Consider the following 26,039-nt stretch of genomic DNA (forward strand, 5'->3'; position numbering starts at 1 on the left):
TACATTATTGTATTTCTTTAATTATCCATACCTTTATGCATTGTGTTTTATAAATCTCTTCTCTAACAGTTACACTGGTGTGGAACTTCTCCAGTGTAATGGTTAGAGAAGATAGAATTTTAATTAGATTGTGTGTTTTATAATACAGGTTCTGTATACATGTGATTCTCATCAGATACTTCAATTTTAAATTACATGGACTACACTCTGGGATTATCACAGCTTAGAGCTTGGAGTTTCAGACAAAGTTTCATGGTCAAAAATTGGAATGACCTGACCGTCACCAGATGATGTGTTAACTGAATGAGGTCCTTTCAAAAGCATCCTGTTCATGACAGGAAATTTAGTGGGGAGTTCTGACAGAGAACACTCAATGCTGATTGGTGGATTCTTTCCTTCTCGGTCAGGCTCCTGGGGGTACAACTCATCACCTGAATGAAGAAAAACAATTTCATCTGTGAACCTTATACAAGTAGGAAATTGATGAAATGATCTTGGAATTCTAACAATAATAAAATGTATATATTCAACCAATACCCATATTGTTAACACTGTCAATTTAACATAGTATTAGTATTTGTATATTTCTGACAAAATGCACATCACACACGTTTAAAAACACAATGTACATCTGTACATGCATTTGCAATATCTGTTATAAATATATAATAATGCACTTAACTATTATAACCACGGTTATTTCATGATTACATTCTTTGGTCATAAGGTATACAATTTGCAGTATCTGTTCAAATGTAACGCAGTGAAACCTGTCTAATCCGACATACACTGGCAGACATTAAATACAGTGAAACCTGTCTAATCTGACATACACTGGAAGACAATAAGTACAGTGAAACCTGTCTAATCTGACATGCACTGGAAGACATTAGATACAGTGAAACCTGTCTAATCTGACATACACTGGCAGACATTGGTAGAGTGAAACCTGTCTAATCTGACATGCACTGGCAGACATTAGGTACAGTGAAACCTGTCTAATCTGACATACACTGGCAGACATTAATTACAGTGAAACCTGTCTAATCTGACATACACTGGCAGACATAAGTAGAGTGAAACCTGTCTAATCTGACATACACTCGCAAACATTAGGTACAGTGAAACCTGTTTAATCTGACATGCACTGGCAGACAATTTTTTTGTCAGAATACAGTGTCAGAATAAACAGTGTAAACAACAATGTAATTGAGAATGAAAATAAGTGCTGGAATGCCACGTGAAATGGATGTCACACGTGTCGGATTAGGCAGTTTTCTCTGAATATTTATGCTCTTTACAAAGATAATCATATGGTTATATGATATTTCATGCTTACATACTCTGATCAGAAGATAATAGATATACTGTAGCAATAGTCCATGAATACATACCTGGATAAACAATAGTAACACCATCTTGACACACTATAGGAACAGGGAAGTATTGTTTGACACGATATTTATGGGCCCTCTCCCAGGAAAGGCGATGGAGATCATCCACTTGTTGGTAGTTGAGGAGCCTGCATATTTCGTATACTTGAGGAGGCGCAAGTCCCCCCTTTGACCTTTTGTACTCACTCAGTATAGTATCAGGAGCTGTCCACTACAAATGATTAAAGACAAGGCAATATATATCTGTAAATTTTTAAATATACGCCAGGAATTTATCATTCCACTACAAATGATTAAAGACAAGGCAATATATATATCTGTAAATTCCTAAATATATATGCGAGTAATTTATTATAAATTACATTATTTAGCGAGAAGCACCACTCACAAAATAAAATTACTTGCTATTATTTTTATATTGTTGAAATACATGTAAAAACTCTGGATCAACAGTCCACTTGTGAATTCATGTTCTTACAATTTGATGTCTACATTTTATCACATAAAGTACTCACATAAATTCAGGAATTGACAGTATACAAATTCCATATGTACATAAGTATTAACTTATAGAATTGAAATTATGTTTGAAGATGTAGTTTTGTCTTTATTCTTGGAGTAAAATGAATTTCATTTGTCACACTTACACAATCTTAAAAAAAAAAAGAAGAGTTCTTTGTTTTCTGTTTATATAGCTTCATGCATGTGATAACTTCAAATGGTGAAATCAAGCTCATTTATTAGGGTGATATTGAGTGTGTGTGTTTGGGTGATCTTTTTATTAGACTAGTGTTGCAACAAGTCACAACCCCAAATTTTATGAATTTCCCATACAATGCTCATGTATGTCTTCATAAAAAAAAAATAATAAGGCCCACCTTCTCAAACAAATATTGTACAACAAACCAAGCATGCACCCTCACCCTCCTTTTGCAATAATGTACAATAAATTTGTTTTATGATTACTAGTACAATGGATAGTATGTTACACCAATCATTTCACTTTCTTTATTAACTGGAAACAGGAGATTTTATAATTAATTGATAATCAGCTATAATATTCATGTATAAGCAGATTATTTGTGGACCACAGACATAAGTATGTATATTGCATCATCCTGGCAAAACGCAATGATTTTTTAAAGACAGTCCTCTTTTTTTAAATGATAATTTGGAAAAGTGTGAGAATTTGTTACCTACACATGAGAGTGTGAGATGGGTTTGAAAAGTGTGCCACTAACCCTCAAAGCATGAAATATCACATGTACATGTATGATAGTTTGCCACATGTACAAAGGATCTATTAATTTTAATCAGATCGCACAATTCCAGTCTTGCACTTTAACTGCAAGTTTTTAACATACAGAATGTACCTGTAAATGTACTGTCTCTATATCATCATGTATAGCATCTGGAATGTGATCCAGTACACATAAAAAGAATGCAGTGTCATATCTTCTCCCAGACCTTTTCCCCATCGACATGGTTGAAGGCGTTAGCCAGTTGGACCACTCCGACAGTGACCATACATCTGGTATGATATTAAGTGTTTGACACATCCTGATGAATTCATCTGGGTTTTTGTCCACACGTTTACGCCATTCATCTGTTTCTTCAGTTCTCAAAGGAAAGCTTGTACCACAGATAGGAGTGTGGGGGAAATCAGTGCTTAAGCGCGATTTATCGCCAAATGCTCGTGCAATCAAAACCCCCGACTCTTCAAAGGTTTCACGAATGGCACAAATTCTAAATGCCAGCTCGCTTGGTATATGTTCAAATTCTGGGCTTCTCTGTCTGCTGAACATCAGGGGACCTTCCCCAGCTTGTGTTAAAGACTTCAACAAGTCTCGATTTTCAGAGTCACCAAATTTTCTAAACAGATTCAACCACTCTGCTGAGAAATCGGCATTTTCTGCAATACCACCTGGAAAAACGTATACATTCGGCATAAACTTGCTTTTTGTTGACCTTTTCAACATCAGTATTTTGTAGTTGTAGTTTGTGAGCTCAGAGTCCATTTCTTGAAGTTGCATGGTCCCATGTGCGGGACTGGGGACTATTTTCTTACATTTTGCAACCAGCAACAAAGTTGCTGCCTCTCTCCAATGCTTCAACACACCTGCCATATCAAAAAATAACAAATACACCTACACTTTGAACTTCACAGTGTGTACGCATCCATCTTGAAAGTACCCGTATCCCGACACTAATCCGTTCATATTTCAGTTCCCCGTTTTCTGATATTTTTCTATCTCGAATAAGTTTTAACGTATTTATTATCTATTTATATAATATTTATTCCAAATAAATAAAAAGATTGCAATCGATTTTATTAATTTTGTAACGAACAATAAGATGACACAACTTGGATTGAATTACTTCTTACTTTCAGTTTCACAATACCTTCGTTGGATCGGACCTACTAGTGATAATTGACAGTCATATGATACTACTCTGTACGTGATTGCATCTTGACAGTTAAAGATGGCGGCATACAGAGCAGAGTAAGTAAACTATATTTAAAATGCTTGGTTTTTATTTAGTGTTAGCATGCTTTATGTTCTTTATTTCGTTCATAAACAAGTCTAGAGGTAGATCTACCCCAAGTCTAGACAATTTGAACACGTTGAAGTTAAACTGTTAAACCCCTAACCTAAGACCATTGTAACTGTACATGTAACATGTAATAGAAAATCCATCCACTAAGCAGCATCTGTTCAAGCCAGTTTTACGGTGTGTACCGACTGTACCCCTAGCCTCTTGAATTGACTCTCTTCAGCAGTTGAGTTATAAATTTAGCTGGGTAGTAAGTAAACATATATCCAGGGGATTCCTGCTTTCACTTTCCATTAGATATGTACTTCCACTAACCTTTCTACTAAAGAATAGTTATTGATGTACATTTAAGAAATAAGATATCATTTTTGAATGTTGTTGGGATATGACATGAAGTTGGTCACTTGATCAAATCCTATAATGCCCAAAGGGTGTTATAGTAGATTTGATCACGTACCAACTTCATGTCATATCCCAATAACATTCAAAAATGATATTTTATTTCTTATATTTATATTTTCTATTTTGATTTGTGTTCTTACCAAGCTTCCATGATTATGTAGCAGATGACCAAAATAACGATCGTAGAACACAAAATATAGTTCGTTAGAGTTTTATCGAATAAAAAATTAGGAACAATATAAAAGAGAATATAAGATAGAGATATTTAATTGAAAATGTTAAAAAAAAAAGACGAAACATGTGTAAAATAAAGGTAATTTAGAGCGTAAAGTTAAGTAACTGAAATGACGACAAGAAGAGCGGAGTAAACTACATCCGTGATGTGATTTGGTCGCGATCAGCGATGGAGAACTGGTGTCGGTCTAGCTTACTAAGTTGAAAACGCTTGTTGATCACAGATTTCGACAGAAATTCAAAGGATCTGAGAGAATTGATGGTGGATGTGATGGGTCAAGTTAAAGTTAAGATCTTAGTCAGGTTTTTGGAAAGAAACAACGGTATGTTCATCGTTAGGACTCGCGGTAAATGTAGCTTAGTCATGCAGGAGACGATTCAAGACAGTAGGACAGATTTAGACAAAGTGCAGGTAGGTTGCGTCTTTTATTTACCTTCAGTGTGTGTAAAAGAAAATAAAAACGAACTGACGGAGTTTTTGTTCACTTGAGAAATTTCTGTTGCAGGATTTTAATGAAGACTCGCACCGGTACCCTGACATGAACATCTATATTTTTCGAGCCTCAAAACCAGCCTTGCTTATGATCATGCCGAGTCATAACCGTGATGGAAGTTGCCAGGAAACAACAGGTTAATTTATCATCATAAAGTAAATAGGCTTATAACTCTGTCTACATGTCTTCGCTTCCAATATCATAGAACTTTATAAAATCGCCATGCAGAAATTGAAGACGGTATTTAAAACTGAATAAAATGAAGCAACAGAATGATATGTTTAATGTTTCTCTTTTATAAATTGATGAAATTCTTGTTTGTTTACAAAATAAAATCTGTATAAATATCCTGCTGCGTTTGTTTCTGTTATGATATCATTGCAGTGGCGGATCCATGTTTTACGAGGGGGGGGGGGGGGGGGGGATGGGGGTGAAAGTCAAGTATTAGCCAAAATACTCAGCCATTTTGGGTGCCAATCTGGATTTTACTCACACTATTTCTATTATTTAAATTTGTGGCGAGAGGGGGGGGGGGGGTGTGTGTCTAAATCCCCCACTGCATTGCATAAGCAAGAACCCAGGTGAAAATACAGGAACTGACTTTTGAAGCGGTGATTGTATTCATACGCAAGAACAAACTGATCACGTGACCAAATTCATGTCATACGAAATTGAACATCGATTTCATTAGTACTGTCATATAAGGAAGTGCATTGGCAAATGTAAATATAGATCATTATCAGACAAATAATCTTCAGTACAAGACTATATCACTAAACTAGCCTCAATTTCTTCCCCATTGGTTCATTTGTATTCAGATTTCTATATATGAACAACAGTTCTGAAACAAAAATTCACAAAATTATATATGATCAATCTGAGTTAGATAACAAATTTGTTGATATGGTTTCTTCATGAGATTCCTTATGAATGATGAGTAGAAAGATGAAGTCAGTCCCCCGAGATTTTAATTTGAAGGAATCCTACTAGTGTGTGTATTTCCATGCTATACACTTGTGCCAGCATTCTTTTTATGCACTCAAGATCGAAGATCGGGGGGCATATTGTTTTTGTCCTTCCTGTCATTCTGTCGGAAACTTTAACCTTGCTAATAATTTTTGCACAGTAAGTGCTAGAGCTTTGATATTTCACATGAGTATTCCTTGTGACAAGACCTTTTCATGGGTACCAAAATTGTTGACCTTGGAGTTTGACATACTTTTAAAAGATTTGACATTGGTCATAACTTTTAAATGATAAATATTAGAGCTTTCATACTGCATATGAGCATTTGTTATGACAAAATCTTTCTGTTTCCAAGATATTTGTCCTTGTGACCTTGGCCATCTTTAGAATTGGCCATTATCGGGGGAATTTGTGTTTCAAAAACACATCTTGTTATTATTATTATTATTAAAACCTGATTCACGCTAAAAAAAAATTAGTTTAAATGAAATGAACTGTTCACATAGCCATGTACTCCAGGTTGCCATTGAAATTGAATGTGAACCCTGTGTATTATCTCAAAGTTCAAACTCTGTCTCAAAGGACATGAAGTGACTCTTGAACTATGTACAGTGGATTGTGTATAACTCATATACATTGATGTGTAAGTACATTCACATGTATTTAGAAAGCTTGTAACAATTATTCTAAGGTTAAATATGATTTTCATCACTCAGTTACATGCTTTAAGTTTTCTTCTTCTTTTTTTGAGACAAGATTTTAGAAAACAAACCTCAAAGATTCAACAAATTATTTATATTTTAGTGATAAACTAGAGCAAAGCTCGTTGCAAAGCCATAAAAACCTTGAACTTTGAACAAAGGTGTACTATAAATTTTTATCTTAAGGTGTTAATAAATTTATACTACTCAAGTACATGCGTGTATGATCTCATTCCACGAATCAGTCTTTTGAGGCGCGCATGTATGTGGGATTAAATTCTTTCAGCATTTAACTTTTCAGTCCCAATAATGAAGAAAAAATTACTATTTGAATTTTTGAAATTTATGGCCAAGGACATACAATAAAGGTTTATTGATGTTACCAATATTTTATCATACAACAAAATTATGATAGCATAATATTCAGACTGAAGAGAATAATTCATCAAGTTTGAATTATTTATACATACAAATCAAATAAATTGCTCTCAAATCTTGAATATTTTATTAAACTTTAATATATATCTGCGTAAATACATGTAGGTATATTATGTACACTGTGCACACAGAAGTTGCGTATGAATTTCACGCCAGGGGCACGTGCCGGAGTTACATAATTTGGACCAGGAGTTCTGAATCAATGTTTAATCAAAGTCATATCATTGAAATGAGACTGGTCGGCCATGGGTTTCTGAATATTCTATATTCATGTTTAGATTTGGTTTAATCATGATTATAACCTATTGATTTCAAAACATGTTCAGAAATAATTCTTTATGTTTGTAAAATGTATCCATTTTCTTTTTCACAACGAAGAATTTGAGTAAAGCTTGTGTGTTCAGTTAAAGTAGTGTGAAATCACAGATCGCTAGTTCAGCAACGATGAATCTCCGATATTAAACACACATTCAATTAGACATGATTGAGAAATGAACTGTATATTAAATTGCAGATTTTAAAATTGATGCCTGACTCAATGCTCTAGAGTTTTGAATTTAAAACAAATCAAACGTAAGACCAGGGACGTATAAACAAGCATATACATCCCCGGAAAGACTGAATTATTCGAAAAATCCAATATGATCAAAAACGTAACATTCTGTGTTATATTTAGGACGACAATGTTTACTTTGTGTACATGCCCTGGTTCATATGCGATGGTTCCTCGAGGCGATTATGTAATTGTAAACAAAAACAAACCCCACTGTGTATGTAAGATGCGTGTAGTTAATGACTGAGTTATTCTATGCTTGAAGGTTTGTTTCTTCAATTAAATATATCGTTGTTTTAATAACAAACTTAGAAGAGATAACCTTTTCCTCTTTTTTTCTTTGGAACGATTGTTTATATTAAAGCTACTAAATAATAAAAAAAAAAAAAAGTTGCTGTATTGATAGTACATGCATAGTCTTTTTAGTATTTGTGATGATTGAATAACCCCCTTACAAATGTGTACCTTTGACTATGTTAAAGACACCAAGATATATAGAGTAAAACATGCTACTGGGGACGAACAATTTTGATTTGTTATAATTCATTATATCCAATAAATTTGTAATACTGGTATATTTTAAAAATACAGGGAATGAAAATCACCACTTCACTTTAAGCATGAAATCATGATAAGCTTTTTCACTGTAACCATGTTTTACTATGTACAAATACACAAACAGTGTATTTAATGGCTAAATAAACAATGATTTCCACTTTTTTCCCATAACCAGGCCAGCATTCTGCCGTGGAGAGCACACTCTCAGAGTACCAGCAGAGTTGTTTGCAGATAACAGAAAACGTTTGGCAGAAAGACTGAGAGCTACAAAAAAGATGCCAGCGGGGGCATATGTGCTCCTCCAAGGCGGGGAATCAGAAACAAGGCACTGCTCAGATCATGAACCAATATTTAGACAGGCAAGATTTAATTGCTAAAACACAGACAATTATATCGCTTAAAATGGGTTTAAATTTACTATTTTAAAAGAGTAAAGGTAGAGAACTCTAAATCAAAAGTGCAGACGGTTTTACAATTTTCAGTCACTTGGAGTTATTAAGGACTTCAGCTTATGAATTGGGGTAAAAGAATTCACCTTGAAAATGATATCTAATGTTGTGCATTCTATGTAATTTCTTGCTGCAATGCACAAACATTCTTTTTAGAGGTATGGTGCCAGCTAGGGTCCAGGTAAAATTTGTGTAAACAAATAATAGACATTTTCCCGAATTCATTTGTGCGTATGTTGGGAAGTATATGGAATTTCAGGATGAACCTTGGTAATAATGTAGATTAATTATTATGTATGAAAATATTAGAATACAGCTAGAGTAGAATTTTGTACCATTTTGTTTATTGTTTTTCATTGGCAAACTTGGGTACTCCATATTTAGAGTTCTATACCTGTACTCTTTAATAGTAAATTCAGACCCAAGCGATATAATGGTTAAATATCATAAATCATAACTTATATCATATTATATAAATACAAATAAGAATACAAATACTTATACAACTTATATTGTATAAATACTGTTTATTATATTGCGTATAGTACAGTACGTGTGCTAAAAGCACTGAATTATTGTGAAGTGATTTTGAGTATGTTCATACTTTAAAGTTCAGAAAACATGAAGTCTACAGAGAGCTTGGCTGTTGTAAGCAATGCTTCATGGGGCTGTAGAAATGCTGCGATTAATGAGCCATTTCTCTTTTGATAGGAGTCTTACTTTCACTGGGCATTTGGTGTAGAGGAACCAGATTTTTATGGTATTATTGAAGTTGACACTGGACGAGGAATTTTATTTCCTCCAAAGCTTCCTGATGTTTATGCAATCTGGATGGGAAAGTAGGTCATGTTAATTGATATAAAATGGTAGGACAGATTTGAATTAGTTGAATGATATTTTTAAAGCTTGTTACATTTGTAATTATTTCAACAGGCTTCTGGATGTCAAAGATTTCCAAGTTCGTTATGGGATGGATGAGGCCCACTGGGCAGATGATGTAAGATTAGTCTCAGATCAACCTCACAACCTTTTATCATATAGATACAATGTACATTTTTTTCACATTACGTTTAACATTTTTAACCTGTTTTTATTCTTAACCAGATAGCCAAAGTGTTAAAAGATAAGAATGCCTCCCTCCTGCTTACATTGGTAGGTAGACCTACAGTTCACTCAATAAATTATTTTTCATTCAGCAGATGCATGCTACTTCAATATTTAGGCAATTTCAGTTATCTTAAAGTTTTTTATTGTAGTATTTGACAGATTTTGAAGATGATCCATGAAATGTTAATATCATAGTTTTTAAAAAAAATAATTATGTTTTTATTCAATAATTTCACATGCAGTGAAGGGAATTTCTAAGACAATCTTCCCATGAGCTCAGTAAATGTATAATGATATTCGTGACTGGTTCCTAGAGGGCTCAGGCTCTGTACCTGTGTAGTAACAGGTATACAGACCACTGATCGAGTGCCTCTCATTGTTTGTAGAGGGGATTGAACACAGACAGCGGAAACTACAGCAGAGAGGCAGCTTTTGATGGGATCAGTGAGTAAGTATCAACACAAGAGGTGGCTGAAGAAAAAAAAACCGATTTGTTGATAGACATGATGTTTTGAAGAATAAATCATATCATCATTAATAGCTGTAGAATTGTAGCCCTCTGAAAAAAATATTGAGACTGATCAGAAAGCTAGATCCACCTTCCTATTTACAATGCTAAAAAAAAATGCATGATGGCATACATGTAGGGTAAAGGGCGTTATCTTTGGACAGTTTCTTTTGTTTTATTAAAAGCAGATTTACAGTATTGTACTTGAACTTTTCAGCGTTGATTTTAATTGTAGTTTTGTTCATTGTGACAAGTTGATTTTGCAGTAAGCAGTGATATTAATTTAAATTATATTATTTTCTATGACAGGTTCAAAGTAGACAATGCCGTTTTACATCCAGAGATATCGGAATGGTATGTTTTTTAAATTGACATAACGTAATAGAATTTTATTTTATTTTTAAATACACAGTGGTGTTGATCTCATTCAGAATTTATGCTTTTTTTCATGCATTGATCAATGAACACTGAGGAGTACCTAAAGATAAATTCATGAAAGAACAAGATGTCCTTGTGAAACTCTGTGGCCTGAATATGATCACATTCAATTATGTCAAGTTCGACCTTCATCCTTATAAATGACCTTGACATAGCTTTAGTTCACAGTGCATGCCATCTCATCTTTGTTTCGTTTAAAGTCTGTGGCTTAGATAAAGAGACAAACAGACCAAACACAGTATGGTCACATTTTTTAATCTTTGGGGACTTGAAATGTAAACATTCTTGCAGAAAGTAAATATTACTCATTTTTATGCAGAACTCATCTTATCGATTTGCACTGTACAGGAATATTCAAAAGATTTCTATTATATTTCATTTAACACATGATTCTAGCAGCACTTTTTATATGAACTATTTAACAAACCTATTACATGTAGTTTTCATCACTTCCTCTATAAATGACTTACAATACATGTGGGGTAGTGATGAACTTTTCATTTTATTTTCATTAATGAAGAAAAAAATGTTAAACAGCTATGTTTTGTTTGTATGTTTTATGTCCCTGTGGGAAGTTTTCACTCATATTGAGACGTTACCAATTGTAAGTGAAGTAACAGACATTTAGACCTATGCTTAGTGCTTACAGTGAGGGTTCATTAATCTGCCAATGCCTGGTGAGCCGTGTGACCTCTGTTTTTAATGTCACAATATCTGAACGACTCATGATTCTCACTTTAATTGTTGAGCATTTGGTAAAGGAGCAACCACTACCTATGTTTACATTTTAGGTTTGACACAACCATGGCACGAGTGGGGCTCGAACTCAATGTCCTCCCCATTACAAAGCGAACGCTCTACCACTGAGTTTCCATGACTAGTACTTGTCTTCACATGAGCACATACATGATAAAATACATTGCCATACTTGTATTATTTTGATGAATTCACACATGTAATCAATGTCATTTAAATTCTGTTTGCATTGGGCTGTCTCTGTGTTCTTCATTTGTTTACGATTAACACAGTTACGACAACATCAATTCACTTAGTATGACACAACATTGTTTTAAAGGCAAATTGATTTTGATTATCAAACGTACAGTTGTCTGCAGTTTAATTACACAAGGACAATCCATAATCACAGTAACTTTGTATTATATACAATGTATGAATTTCATTAGTGACATCCTGTTCCTTATTATGACATGTGTTATCATTGTGCTGAATTTTTGTTCTGCTAATATTTTGGGTGTGTTCTTATTATACTGAAACTGATGATGAGAAAAGTACACTCTGGTGGCTAGTCATCATGTTATACACAGTTATGTTAGCCTGGTAATTTTCTTTTATACAGTCGAGTGTTTAAGACAGATCTAGAACTAGAGGTGATGAGATACTCCAACAGGATCAGTAGTGAGGCTCATAAAGAGGTAAATAAAATACAAACAGGATCAGTAGTTAGCTCATAAAGAGATACAGTAAATAGAACACAAACAGGATCAGTAGTCAGCTCATAAAGAGATACAGTAAACAGAACACAAACAGGATCAGTAGTCAGCTCATAAAGAGATACAGTAAATAGAACACAAACAGGATCAGTAGTTAGTTCATAAAGAGATACAGTAAACAGAACACAAACAGGATCAGTAGTGAGGCTCATAAAGAGATACAGTAAACAGAACACAAACAGGATCAGTAGTTAGCTCATAAAGAGATACAGTAAACAGAACACAAACAGGATCAGTAGTTAGCTCATAAAGAGATACAGTAAACAGAACACAAACAGGATCAGTAATTAGCTCATAAAGAGATACAGTAAACAGAACACAAACAGGATCAGTAGTAGCTCATAAAGAGATACAGTAAACAGAACACAAACAGGATCAGTAGTTAGCTCATAAAGAGGTAAATAAAACACAGACAGGATCAGTAGTTAGCTCATAAAGATATACAGTAAATACAACACAAACAGGATCAGTAGTGAGGCTCATAAAGAGATACAGTAAACAGAACACAATCAGGATCAGTAGTGAGGCTCATAAAGAGATACAGTAAATAGAACACAAACAGGATCAGTAGTCAGCTCATAAAGAGATACAGTAAACAGAACACAGACAGGATCAGTAGTTAGTTCATAAAGAGATACAGTAAACAGAACATAAACAGGATCAGTAGTTAGCTCATAAAGAGATACAGTAAACAGAACACAGATAGGATCAGTAGTGATGCTCATAAAGAGATACAGTAAACAGAACACAGATAGGATCAGCTTAGAGAAATATAAGTTGTTAATAATAAAAATAGAACAAACAAATGAGGTCTATTGATATTAAAGTCATAAATGGAAAATAGAACACAGATGTCCATAAATCTGAATCAAGAAAATGATAAGGGATACTTCCAGAAATATATAGTACACTGGTATGTAGAATTTTATGACTTATTATAATGATTTGATTATTTCACATTTGTAGTCATTGTTAATATCCCTAAATTACAGGTGATGAAATGTGTCAGACCGGGAATGTTTGAATATCAAATGGAAAGGTAAGTCGAATATTCAGCTTATCAGGAGAACATTTAGATTGATATGCATGTAGTGTATACATAAATATAGTTTATCATAATTTTGTAATCTTTTCCATCAATTCTCTCTACAGTATCTTCAAACATTACTGTTACTTCAATGGTGGGATTCGACATTTAGCATACACCTGTATTTGTGGCAGGTAGGAACATCCACGAACAAAATGTGTGTTATTGTTAATGCAATGATGTAATGTACATCAGTCAATACTGAATTTTACAAGGTGCACACTATTTATACTCTTTTCATTGGCTGTTGTAGTGGGGACAATGGTTCTGTGTTACACTATGGACATGCAGGTGCTCCCAATGCCAAACAAGTACAGGATGGGGACATGTGGTGAGTGTTCAAAAACAGGTAGAAGAGGTCGTGAATAAAGGACTTTGTATGATAATAGCCTTAAAGAGCCTTGTAAAACTCTTTAAAGTTTTATAGGAAGACCAACTCTTCCATTATGTTAAACATGCTTATACATGTAACAAACATGCTTATTCAGAAGTGACATTTATTCTTCTATGAAAGCAAAATAATGAAAATTATATTGGATATCACAAAGTTTAGTTAAAACAAACTTATTTGCTGGCCCTGAAGGTTTGTTAGAAGGCCAATTGAAATTAATTGATAAATTATCATTTTTTTTATTTTCACAAAAATTATTATTTCAAACAAACTTGACAGTGACATGAGTGAATGATTAAAGTCACAGAATGTTGGTTTTATATCTTCTACCAAGGATTCTTTGAATGTTAACTTGATTAACACTTTGTGTGATGCCTTTTGTCATTAATTTTTTTTCTTGGGAAAATAAAATCCTCCCACCCGCCCCATATTTTTTGTGACTCTGGATGATGATCTACTAATTAAGTTGAATTGGCCTAACAGGGTTTTTTTTTTAATTTCATAAAAGGTATCATTATGCCCCCCTCCATAGAAGAGGGGCATATTGCTTTGCACCTGTTGGTCAGTCGGTCGGTAGACTACATGTTGTCTGCTCAATATCTTGAGAACCATTCACTTGATCGTAATGATATTTCATACATGTATGTGGGTTGGTTATGAGTAGAAAAAGACCCCTATTGTTTTTTGGGTCCAAAGGTTAAAGGTCAATCTACTCTGGACATAGGAAGACATTGTCCGCTCAATATCTTGAGATCCCTTTGCTTCACAGACATCAAACTTCGAACACTGGTACATCCTAAGAAGTAGATGACCCCTCTTGATTTTTAGGTCACATGGTCAAACGTCAATCTGGACTTAAGAATATACTGACCACTCAATGTCTAGAGAACCCTTTGCTTGATAGACATCAAACTTAGAACACTGGTACATCTTCAAGAGAAGATGATCACTATTGATTTTGAGGTCAAAGGTCAAACTGGACATAGGAATATACTGTCCTCTCAATATCTTGAGAACCCTTTTCTTGACAGACATCAAACTTGGTACACTGGTACATCTTCAGGAGAAAATGACCTCTATTGATTTTGAGGTCATATGGTCAAAGGAAAAGGGTCAAACTGGTCATAGGAATATACTGTCCGCTCAATATCTTGATTTCTTGACAGACATCAAAGTTGGTACACTGGTACAATTCAGGAGAAGATGATCTCAATTGATTTTGAGGTCACATGGTCAAAGGTTACAAGTCAAACTGGACATAAGAATATACTGTCCACTCATTATCTTGAGAACCTGTTGCTTGACAGACATCAAACTTGGTATACTGGTACATCATTCAGAAGAAAATGACGCCTATTGATTTTGAGGTCACATGGTCAAAGGTCAAGGGTTAAACTGGACATAATAATATATTGTTTCCTATATTTTAAGTGTTAGTTGCTTTATTAACACCAAATTTGATACACTGGTAGAGCATAAGGAGTAGATGACCCCTATTGATTTTTAGGTCACATGGTCAATCCACTCTTGACATAGAAAGATATTGTCTGCTCAGTATTTTAAATTGATGATACTACTATCAATTAAATGATGCATGTGTATAATCCTTTTCAATTTTGCACCATGGGGTGCATATATGGTTCACAAACATCTCTTGTTTACAATACAGTTTCACATACTTGTCTCTAATATTTCCAGTCATTATATACATGTAGCAGTGACACAATTTCTCAATTTTTGTCTGATTTAGTCATTATGATTGCTGATTTTTGTGACTGCATTTCTTTCATAAAACATTGATTGCAGCTTTGGACAAGTGACATATTTTTTATCATTTGTGTTACATGTAATGGAAATATAAATACATTGTATATGGCGTAAGTATAAAGTTTGTCCAAGTCTGGGCTCTATGTTTTATAGAAAAAAAACCCGTGAAAAATGGTCATTTTATGTCAAAAGATCAAAAATAGTAAAACAAATGTTATGCTTTTATAAGCATAATTTTGGTTCACATCATTTTGATCAAACTGAGAATAAGACAGTTTTGTCAGGTTTTTTTTTTCACAAAATACACTTAATTTTGAAATATAGCATGAATGCTGATTTTGGTGGGCAATTAGAGCCCTTATTTACCCCAGCTTCTGCAGGGTGTCTGGAAAACACCTGGCTTGTTAATCAATCAAAACTTATCTTACAAGTTTCATAGGAAATTAAGGCATGTGTTTAACATTTACGATGTGTACATGTGCATTGTACATATGTATGTCCAGCAGAACTTGGAATGGCTGCTTTCTAGTTTCCCCCAATCCAATTTTTATGACTAAAGAGCAACATTTGCTTAAACTTCCAACTGTGGTCAGCGTTCACCACAAAATACATGTATAAACCTGCTATAAGGTGATAGTAATGATTTACCTGCTGCAATGGGATATTAATGGTGGATTTTAATTGTCAGTCTTTTAGATATGGGAGGTGAATACTACTGCTACACTTCAGACATTACCTGCTCATATCCAGCCAATGGGAAGTTCACAGAGAAACAACGAGGAATATACGAGACAGTGTACAAGTCCAGCCGGGCTGTGATGAAGGCTCTGAAACCTGGTAACTGGAAGAAAACTTTCTTTAAAAAAAAAACACTGCTACAATTTAATTCTTTGAAAATATCCTGTCTTTAAAAATTGAAGATAATGAACCATGATCTATCTCATAAATTAAATCCCATAAAAAATACAAAATTAAGAGTAGGACAAACAAGGACCCCTGGACACTGTCGCAGGATGGTCGCCAGGCATTAAACTAGCAAGGCGAGTTTTATTGTTTATACTGTTTTAATACATTCGAGCTATCCACAAATGTGCATCATCCTTTTCTGTACTTCAAAAAGGAGTCAAATGAAGAAGGGGCCTGTAACGATAAAATTTGTAAAAACAATTTAGATACAGATATACTGTTACAATACACATACAAAACTTACTTAGCTTCACTTTACACAGACTACATTAATTTGCTGCATGCACATTTTACACACTGCATTTTACTGCATACTTCACTATACTATACTTTATAGCATTTTACTGCATATGCACATTACACATTGCATTTTACTGCATATACACATTACACACTGCATTTTACTGCATATACACTATACTTTACTACATAGCATTTTACTGCATACTCTGGGCGTTTCCCTATACTTGGGCATGAACAGTACATTTACGTTTAGGTAAATATATACATTTAAAATAAAACAGCACATGAATGTTCTGTGTACTCACCAAAACTATCACAGTAAATACTAATATAAATTGTAAAGAACTTTATACGTTGGTCATTTTAGCAATAAATAGGGAATAAAAGTATTGAAGTAATAAGTAAACTTACCTCAGAAGTAGTGGACTGTGGTCACAAGGTATTAAAAATTCAGATGACTATTACTAGATGAACATCAATGTGGATAAACACGTCCACATCCGGCAATTGCTACAACCAAACTAACTGCACTGGATTTAAATGTACAAGATTACCTGGTGAACGATTCGCATACTATGGAAACACATTGAGATATTTAACTATTGAAAAGGATAACGACCCTAACATCTATGGAGCTATATGTATAATCTGAAAATATATATGTTAATTGTGACAGACACATTAGAGATGGGATCAAGTGCCTAAGAGGAGTAAGCTTCCCCTGTCGACTGGCAACACCCGCCATAAGCCCCCCCCCCCCCCCCCCCCCCCCCCCCCCCCCCCCCCCCCCCCCCCGGCAAACGGAATAATCCTAGTGAAATTCAGTATATAAAGAATGGCCAAACAATTGGTATGAAACACGAAACACACCAGACAACATTTGACCTAATGACAGGTTGTATTTGCAAATAAGATCATTATAATGACCATAGAAATGCTGACTTCAAACGAACTGTTGAAACCTTTGCAGCGTCAACTTATTGGTCAGTAGCTTGCCTGTATTTAGATATTAATCATACACAGAACATGGTTTCACATATCAAATCAGTTGAGAGACATAAACACCATATGCAGGTGATAATGGAATATTGCTACATAAATATGGGATGTTGATGATAAAGAAGTTTAAGTTATTTTGTTCATATTAAAGTTGAGTTGTTATTTGGGCATTAAAATCAATGTTCTATAAAATGTCTAAATATGAAGTAGATATGGAAGACTTTGTGATGTCTTGTATTTCGAGTTCAATGGGATGTATCGAATCAATACATGAATGAAAAATAAATGGATAAAACATTGTAAATATATATATTCAAATGTCGAGTTAAAGGCCATAGCAAGAGATATTCTTCTTCTCATATATTTTCTGCCTCATAAGAAATTAAAAGCAGGTCAACTAATAAACAACCTATTTAAGATTAGATCCTTTGATCTGCTCATGTATATCACAATATACATGAATGGATCAAAGGATCTAATCTTAATTAGACTGGATAATAAAGAAGCCTATGAGAATTCCAGCAGACTGTTTGAAGACTTGATCACTAAAGACTATGTAGATATTGTCATTGAGGAGCATCTTTCCAATATCAACTTGAGAGTGCTTGTCCATAGTTTAACAAAGTAATTTTATGAATGACTGATCACCAGATGAATACTTCCATGCTCCCTTTTATTGAAAAAAAGTTCAAATTTTGTCTTGGTCTGTTGATTTTTCAACAAGTTGTTGCCTTTGGACTTGGAAAAATAGCCTGAATTATTAGTTTATATCCAAGTTCCTTATTTCAGAACTATGGATTATTCATTATCGCCAACATTTCACAGTTCATTGACTTGGTGAAAAACCTAAACCTAATTATAGATTTGTAATTGTACCTGAGTAGGAGTTGATTTCCAACCATTCCTTTCCTATCCTGGTTCCCCAATTTTCCCCTTTACTATAACCTACATAATGAACTTTGAATATTGTTGTGGTCCAAGAATTTTTGTGACCGATAGGGGACTCGATCTGTATTACCATGCAATACTCTCAGAATGCTCGTTTAAGTTGATGTATCATGAAAAAATTGAACCAATGAGAATCACTTGTCATCATCAATAACAGGAATTAAATGATATTCATGTTCATGTAGGAAAAATCTGTAAAAGATCTTCTGGAATACAATAGGGGTACAATAATGCATTCATCCCCAGCCTTCGCTTATTCAAGTAAAGTTTCCATATAGATGTAGTAAATTACGTTATATCTAAGAATTTGTTTGACTGTCTTTGGGGGGTTTCCTGAATTGTGTTTTGTTTGGACATTGTGTACACATATAACTGTCCATTTTCCATTCGGACAGGTGTATCATGGGTAGAAATGCATCTACTGGCAGACAGAGTACATCTAGAGGAGCTGAAGAAATTGGGGCTTCTGAAAGGGGATGTAGAGGAGATGATGAAAGTCCGTCTGGGAGCGGTGTTCATGCCCCATGGCCTAGGACATTTCATGGGGATTGACACCCACGATGTTGGGGGGTACCCAGAGGTGGGTCAAGAATTGTATAAATCACTTTGGATGAAATATCAAGTTAATTACATAGCATAATCTTGTGAACAGAGAATTTCTGAATTGTGTGATTTCATATGTTTTATTTCAAGCACTTTTTTTCATCCTAATTGTGTAGGGTGTGGAGAGGAGTGATAAGCCAGGGCTAAAGTCCTTGAGAACAGCCAGAGTAGTGCAGCAAAGAATGGTTCTGACCATAGAACCTGGGGTCTACTTTATTGATGTGGTATGTACAGAATGATACTGACCATATGGGCAGTGTGGCCAAGTATTCCTTCTGTTGATTATTTTCCTGAATGAAATGATGCTTCTTCGCAATTGACAGAATGAAATATAAAGTACACTTTTATACATTACATGTTTTTAAATTGATATTGTTGCAATGTAATAATTCCTGTGGGGATCCAGGTCCTCAGTACCCCTTGCTTGTCATAAGAGGCAACTAAATGGGGCGGTCCTGCAGATGAGACTGCAAAACCCTAGGCCCAGTGTCATAGCAGTAGGTCCCTCCCTGCTCAAAGGCCGTAAGGGCCGAGCATAGACCTAAATTTTGTGGCCCATTACTGGCAATGGTGACATCTCCATGTGGGTGAAATATTCTCAAGAGGGACGTTAAACAATATACAATCAATCAATCAAAACAATAATGTATTTGTACTCTCGAAACAATTTACAATTCAAGTCATCTTTTGCTGTATAGATCTAGGCTGCACTACTAAGTCTTCCCACAGTCAGTGTCGACCACGAGTTGCTTGTACTGTAATCTAAAATGTCTTAATCTGTGTCAACTTTTTTTTTTAAAGTTGACACTCTGACACTTGAGTTTTCTCGAACCTAGTTGCTATTTACAGTGCTGAGTTATCACCAGTTATATCAGTCATCATTTGCTGGGATTATGTGATTAACAATCAGCAATGTACTTGATCAGATATTCAAAAATTCTTATTTTTGATATTATTCTAAAATCTCAATTTCCACAGGACTACATTTTGATAAATTAAAATGTATAAGCTTTTCCATGTAAAGTACACTTCATTGATTGTGGGCCTTTTGTATAATTGTGCATAAAGTCTCAAGATATACTCCCAAAGTTTAAGATTCTCATTTCAAAGTTTGGACAAGGTAATTCAGCTGAGTGTTTTGAATTTGAAAAGAATTTCAATGAATAATTCTGTCATTTTCCAGCTGTTAGACGGTGCCTTCAACAACCCTGACCAGTCCCAATTCATGTGTCGTGAAGTCATAGATCAGTACAGAGGCTTTGGAGGGGTAATGTCCTTCTTGATCTAATAAAAGTTAACATTCCAATAAATGAGGAAATTCATTCTGAGAATCTTTGTGTGTTGAAAGCATTTTAAACATAAATTCGTTCAAATATGCACTAGTACTATAGGCCGCTCAAACTACAGCCATTTGCTGGTTTTAAGACGTTGTTTATTGTTTGACAGGTACGAATTGAGGATGATGTGGCGGTCACTGCCGATGGAATGGAGTTACTGACGTGTGTCCCCAGGACGGTGGAAGAAATCGAAAGTCTAATGGCAGAAGGAAGACAGCGTCCCCAGATTCTACTCCCTCAGGAAGCAATCAAGTCTGCTTAGTCAGGGGTGTTGTGTAGTCAGTGCACCAGTCAAGTCTGCTTAGTCAGGGGTGTTGTGGGCACCAGTGCACCAGTCTCAGTCTGCTCATCATCATTTTTATAAACTTTGATGTTCATACCCAGTGTATAATTACCTGTGATACTTTGATCATTATTAACTATGCAACATTCATACGAGTCATTAACTTTAAGCTTATTATTCTGTACTAAGGAGATAGAACATTCATTGTATGGCAGTGAACTGATTCTACTATGTGTATATTTATCTCCTGATGATCAACCAATATTGATGGTGCTAGTCATATGTAATATGATGAAATAACAATGATGGAAGACACATTCCAGATGCAAACATAATCATATTCCTGTAGTTGATATGCTATTCTACAAGTTGTGAAACAGATTGGTTGTTCCTTTCATTGGTCATTAAATTGCTTTGTATAAATTTTGTATTTGAACTTGAATCCATGTTGTGGATCTAACACTTCTAGGTATTGGGTGTTGATATATATATATATATATATATATATATATATATATACAAGGTGAAGATAACGAACAGTGATCAATCTCATAACTCCTATAAGCAATACAAAATAGATAGTTGGGCAAACACGGACCCCTGGACACACCAGAGGTGGGATCAGGTGCCTGGGAGGAGTAAGTATCCCCTGTTGACCGGTCACACCCACTGTGAGCCCTATATCCTGATCAGGTAAACGGAGTTATCCGCAGTCAAAATCAGTGTGCCAAGAACAGCTTAACAATCGGTATGAAACACGTCAGACAGCATTTGACCCAATGCGAAGTTGTATTGACGAACTAGATTGTTATAACGACCATAGAATTTGCGAAATGCTGACTTCAATCGAGACTGTTGAAACCCCTGTACCATCAACTATACATATATATGTTAAAAGCATTTTCACACTTGAAACAAGGATAACTTGATTGTGAAAGGGGACCTTTAATGGCACAAAAAGCTTAGTTTGTTTCATGTAAAACATAAAATATCAAATAGATTTTAAACAAGCAAATTCAGTGAATTTATTTGATTTATGTATTTTATTATATATATAGGAAACATTTAATGAAAATAAGAGATTATCCAAAGACCATTTGTTTTGAATGGACTGATGACCTTATAACAAACTGTAGTGGTCATCCTGTTGTGATTACCTTATAACATATTTTATCCTGTTGTGATAGAAACTTTCACATCTCAAATAGTATTCATTTTCAAATATCATCTGGAAACCATTTAGAGTTATAACCTTAACCTTTTGACCTAATATGATAGACCCATAAACTCTCATAGTGAAGTTTCATTGTTAAAGTTCATTTAGTATTAGAGATACAATTGTGTACAACATGTATATCCGGAATATTTGAGATTCATGTATCATGCAGATGCCATTCCTTTTTACCCTGGCTGTAAAAACCGAGGGCCTGTGTCGCAGCAGGTGTGGCACGATAAAGATCCCTCCCTACTCAATGGCCATTAGTGCCGAGGATGGGCCTAATTTTACAGCCCTTCAACGGCAGTGGTGACATCTCCATATGAGTGAAAGATTCAAGAGAGGGATGTTAAACAATATACAATCTATCTATCATTGAGTCGTACTTGATACATGTATATCACTAGAAATTGAGTTGCCTAAACACATGAACTGGTTTTGAACCGGCATCCTCAGTCAGGGCTATCCCTTATCATGCGTTTCGACCCCTGTCGGTTGGGGTCCACAGTATGATCAGTTACTGTGCGTTGGTGATGGGTCTCCAGCTACTGATGTTCCCCTTCCGCCAAGCCCAGCATGATGCCCTCTCCGCTGCTTTGGCTATTTACTGAGTCACCCTGTCACTTCTAAAGCAGGGAACATCTGCCTCACTGACTGCAGGAAAGCCTCCACAGGATAACTCCACGTCTGCCACACTCTGTCCCCACACTTTGCCATCAGTTTTTCATATTTTGCCCTTTACTTTTCATTGACTTCACTGTATCTCTTTTCCCACAGTTCCACAAGAACTATCTTCTTGGTTCCTAATGAAAGTGATACCATATCTGGTCCGAGTTCAGTTGATATGGGAATTTTAGGTTCTGGTTAAGGTCAACTTCTAATCTCCAATCGCCTGTCTGCATCAATATCACCGCCTTGTGTTCACTATTCGTTGCAGACTTCACTGGTTTCACAAACAGTATGTGTGTTGTCTTTCCGTGAGGATGATTCTTAATGGTCTTTCTCTCCAATTCAATTTCATCTGCAAGTTTTTTTTATATTTGGCTGTGTCTCCAAGTGAAGAGAAGCTATGTTCTAGCGTTCCTCTTGCAGTCGATGTCTCTGACAGGTCCCATCTGTACGAGTTTGATGGTGTTGAGAGTACATCATACATAGATAGCAGCAGAACTGAATTAAGTTGTACATGTGGATATCGCCATAACTGACCAAGCGAGTTTACGCTTTTCTCATATCAACAACATCAAACGTGACTAACACTTTACACGGCCCTTCCTCACGATGAATTAAAGACTAGACATTTTGACATCATAGACAGTCACTGCAAAAATGGAAAAAGAAAAAAGGAAATATTCATATCTAGTGATCAGTCATTGGAGTAATTACTTTGTTAATCATTACTCTGATTCTACGCACAAATACTCTTAAGTTGATATCAAAAGATGCTGGAGTTCCTCATTTTGGTGATGAAGTCTTCCAACAGTCTGTTGAATTCCCATGGGCACGGATTGTGTTTCTTTATTAGGTAATCTGTTTTAAGTTCTTACGAGGTGGAATGTATTCAAAGGCTACTACAGGAGAAAAAAGTTCTTGCTGAGCCTGTGGCCCTCAACTCGATATATAGATGACGTTTTATCTATTAACAGTACTCGTTTTCATTCATATGTCGATTCGATATATCAACATTTCGCTAATTCTATGATCGTTATAACGATCTAGATTGCTAATACAACCTGTCATTGGGTCAAATGCTGTCTGTTGTGTTTCATACCAATTGTTAAGGAGTTAACACACTGATTTTGACTAAACATTACTCCGTTTACCTGATCAAGATATAGGGTTCACGACGGATGTGGCCGGTCGCCAGGGGCTGCTTACTCCTCCTAGGCACCCGACTTCACCTCTGGTACAAGTGTATATCCGTGTTTACCCAACCCCTAATGTTGTATTCCTTGTGGAATTTATGAAATTGATCACTGTTTGTTATCTTCATCTTTTCATCCCAGTGAACTCGAAGTAAAAGGCACTATAGAGCCTTCCACATTTGCTTCTTACTAAGATATTTTATTGAACATAGATGTTAACGGCAAACTAACAAGTCAACTAAACGAAAAACTGGATAACTATAGCTTCTTTATCGTTGACTTCCCATATCTATATAGCCATATTCCATTATCACCCACATATGGTGTTTATGTCTCTCAACTGATTCAATATACAAGAGCCTGTTCTGCGTATGATCAGTTTATAAATCGGGACAGGCTACCGACAAACAAGTTCATGTTAAGGGGTTTCAACAGTCTCGTTTAAAGTCAGGATTTCGCAAATTCTATGGCCATTATAAGGTTATAGTTTACCAATACAACATGTCATTTTGAAAAATGCTGTCTGACATGTTTCCTACCAATTATTAGCCCGTTCTTTATACACTGATTTTGACTGGATTAATCGAATTACTCGTAAGGAAGTTAGCTCCTCGGCTTTTGAGCACAAATGTGTAAATAAGTAGTAGTTCCCCCATATGATATTGTTGGTTATGTACAGATAACCCACACTTTTAACAAAAGAAAACACGCCACACTGTGGTACAATGGTTTAATGCTTCTTCTGGTCCAAACATGCTTGCTCCTAGTATCACGTTTATATGGAATAATTGATTTCAAAATTAAAAAAAAAAAGCAATGTTTTTGTTCAAATAAATACAGAAAAATATCCTATGCAAACTGTATTTATATTCATGGTTTTCAAAACATGGCCAATAGGGCCTTGCAGCTGAGAAGAAAGTACGAGTCCATTTTTTTAAAAAAAAACAAACTTGCATACACAAAAAGTTCCTCTAAAAAGCAAAACTAAAGCTTAGGTTGATACAAACATTCTTAACAAACTTTTCATGACACTGATGTACAACTCAAGCAGGTATACTGGAAAATATAATGGTGCAGAAATTGTTATACTAATTACTCAGTTGTAAGAAACACCGTATCTGTATATAGCATTATTCTCTTGTTCAGGTTGAAAAAAAAAAACTTGATGAAGTCTGTTTTGCAAGCACACTACAAAGACCCCAGAAGACGGAGGCTATAACTTTTACAAAACTACGACACTTTGTACCTGTCTGCAGTACAGGGAGGTTACGGTTCGGTGGTTATATATCTCAGCAGGAAGATGCCAGTGATACGGTCTACATAGAAATTGAAGAAGGTACAATGTATATATCACAACCTATATTTATAAGAGGTAATGTTCTAAGGTAAATATTGTTGTTTGCCATTGAACTCTTATCAGATATACAATTAATTTAAACGATTTTTCAACACTAGGTCGGTAGGAAAATGTAAGATACTTGACAATAGTTTCTTTTGTATATTGTAGTATGAATGAAGTTATATGTATGTTTGTTGTGATTCAGACAAAGCGATGATACGGAAACGTGCTAAACTTGTGCGAAATTCAATGACGCCATATAGTGATTAAACATCTTAGCTGTCAATTGTTTATCAATCAGATTGATCTGGGGCGATAAAAATACGTCATACCCAACTCTATTTCCACTCTCTGGAAAAGTGGAAAGGCACTCCACGTTTTTATTTCCACTCTGGACATGCACCTCACATCCTAGGAACATGCTTTAAACGCTTCACGACAATCGTATTCCCACTGGTTGCTCTAGCTAGGTTCATGCTTAATGAACAATATCTCTAGAATCATGAAGTGGCGTGATCACAGGCAATTATATAGCTTCGGTTCGAATTCACTATTAAAGAGTACTCCTTTCATAGTACCTCGGAACCCAAGCGATATAATATCCCGTGGGCGTGATGAAACAAGCAAAAATTGCTGCATGAGAAGACAAAAACTTTTGCTGTGGCCTTCAACTTGATATTTAGATACAT

General features: G+C 35.2%; 2 protein-coding genes across 3 annotated transcripts; one reads left to right on the plus strand and one right to left on the minus strand.

Moving 5' to 3' along the window:
* On the minus strand, positions 1-3,602 carry LOC125676988 (acyl-coenzyme A diphosphatase NUDT19-like). The gene is made up of 3 exons (XM_048914897.2): positions 2,768-3,602; positions 1,395-1,605; positions 1-431 (listed from the first exon to the last, which is right to left on the minus strand). Exons 1-3 carry the CDS (start codon positions 3,518-3,520, stop codon positions 217-219), a joined length of 1,179 nt encoding a protein of 392 aa, XP_048770854.1. The 5' UTR covers positions 3,521-3,602; the 3' UTR covers positions 1-216.
* Positions 3,603-3,758: 156 nt separating this feature from the next.
* LOC125676928 (xaa-Pro dipeptidase-like) lies at positions 3,759-21,356 on the plus strand. 2 transcript variants are annotated; one of them, XM_056164402.1, is made up of 17 exons: positions 4,785-4,998; positions 5,093-5,216; positions 8,472-8,655; positions 9,457-9,584; positions 9,679-9,742; positions 9,850-9,897; positions 10,239-10,300; positions 10,670-10,714; positions 12,156-12,231; positions 13,302-13,348; positions 13,462-13,530; positions 13,650-13,727; positions 16,243-16,391; positions 19,106-19,290; positions 19,430-19,537; positions 20,497-20,580; positions 20,760-21,356. In XM_056164402.1, exons 3-17 carry the CDS (start codon positions 8,572-8,574, stop codon positions 20,910-20,912), a joined length of 1,380 nt encoding a protein of 459 aa, XP_056020377.1. In that variant the 5' UTR covers positions 4,785-4,998; positions 5,093-5,216; positions 8,472-8,571; the 3' UTR covers positions 20,913-21,356. The 2 variants fall into 2 exon arrangements, with proteins under 2 accessions (XP_048770767.2, XP_056020377.1); XM_048914810.2 differs by lacking the exons at positions 4,785-4,998; positions 5,093-5,216 and adding an exon at positions 3,759-3,898.
* Positions 21,357-26,039: the final 4,683 nt, after the last annotated feature.

The sequence above is a fragment of the Ostrea edulis genome, chromosome 1 (assembly GCF_947568905.1).
Source record: "Ostrea edulis chromosome 1, xbOstEdul1.1, whole genome shotgun sequence".
Taxonomy (NCBI): Eukaryota; Metazoa; Mollusca; class Bivalvia; order Ostreida; family Ostreidae; genus Ostrea; species Ostrea edulis.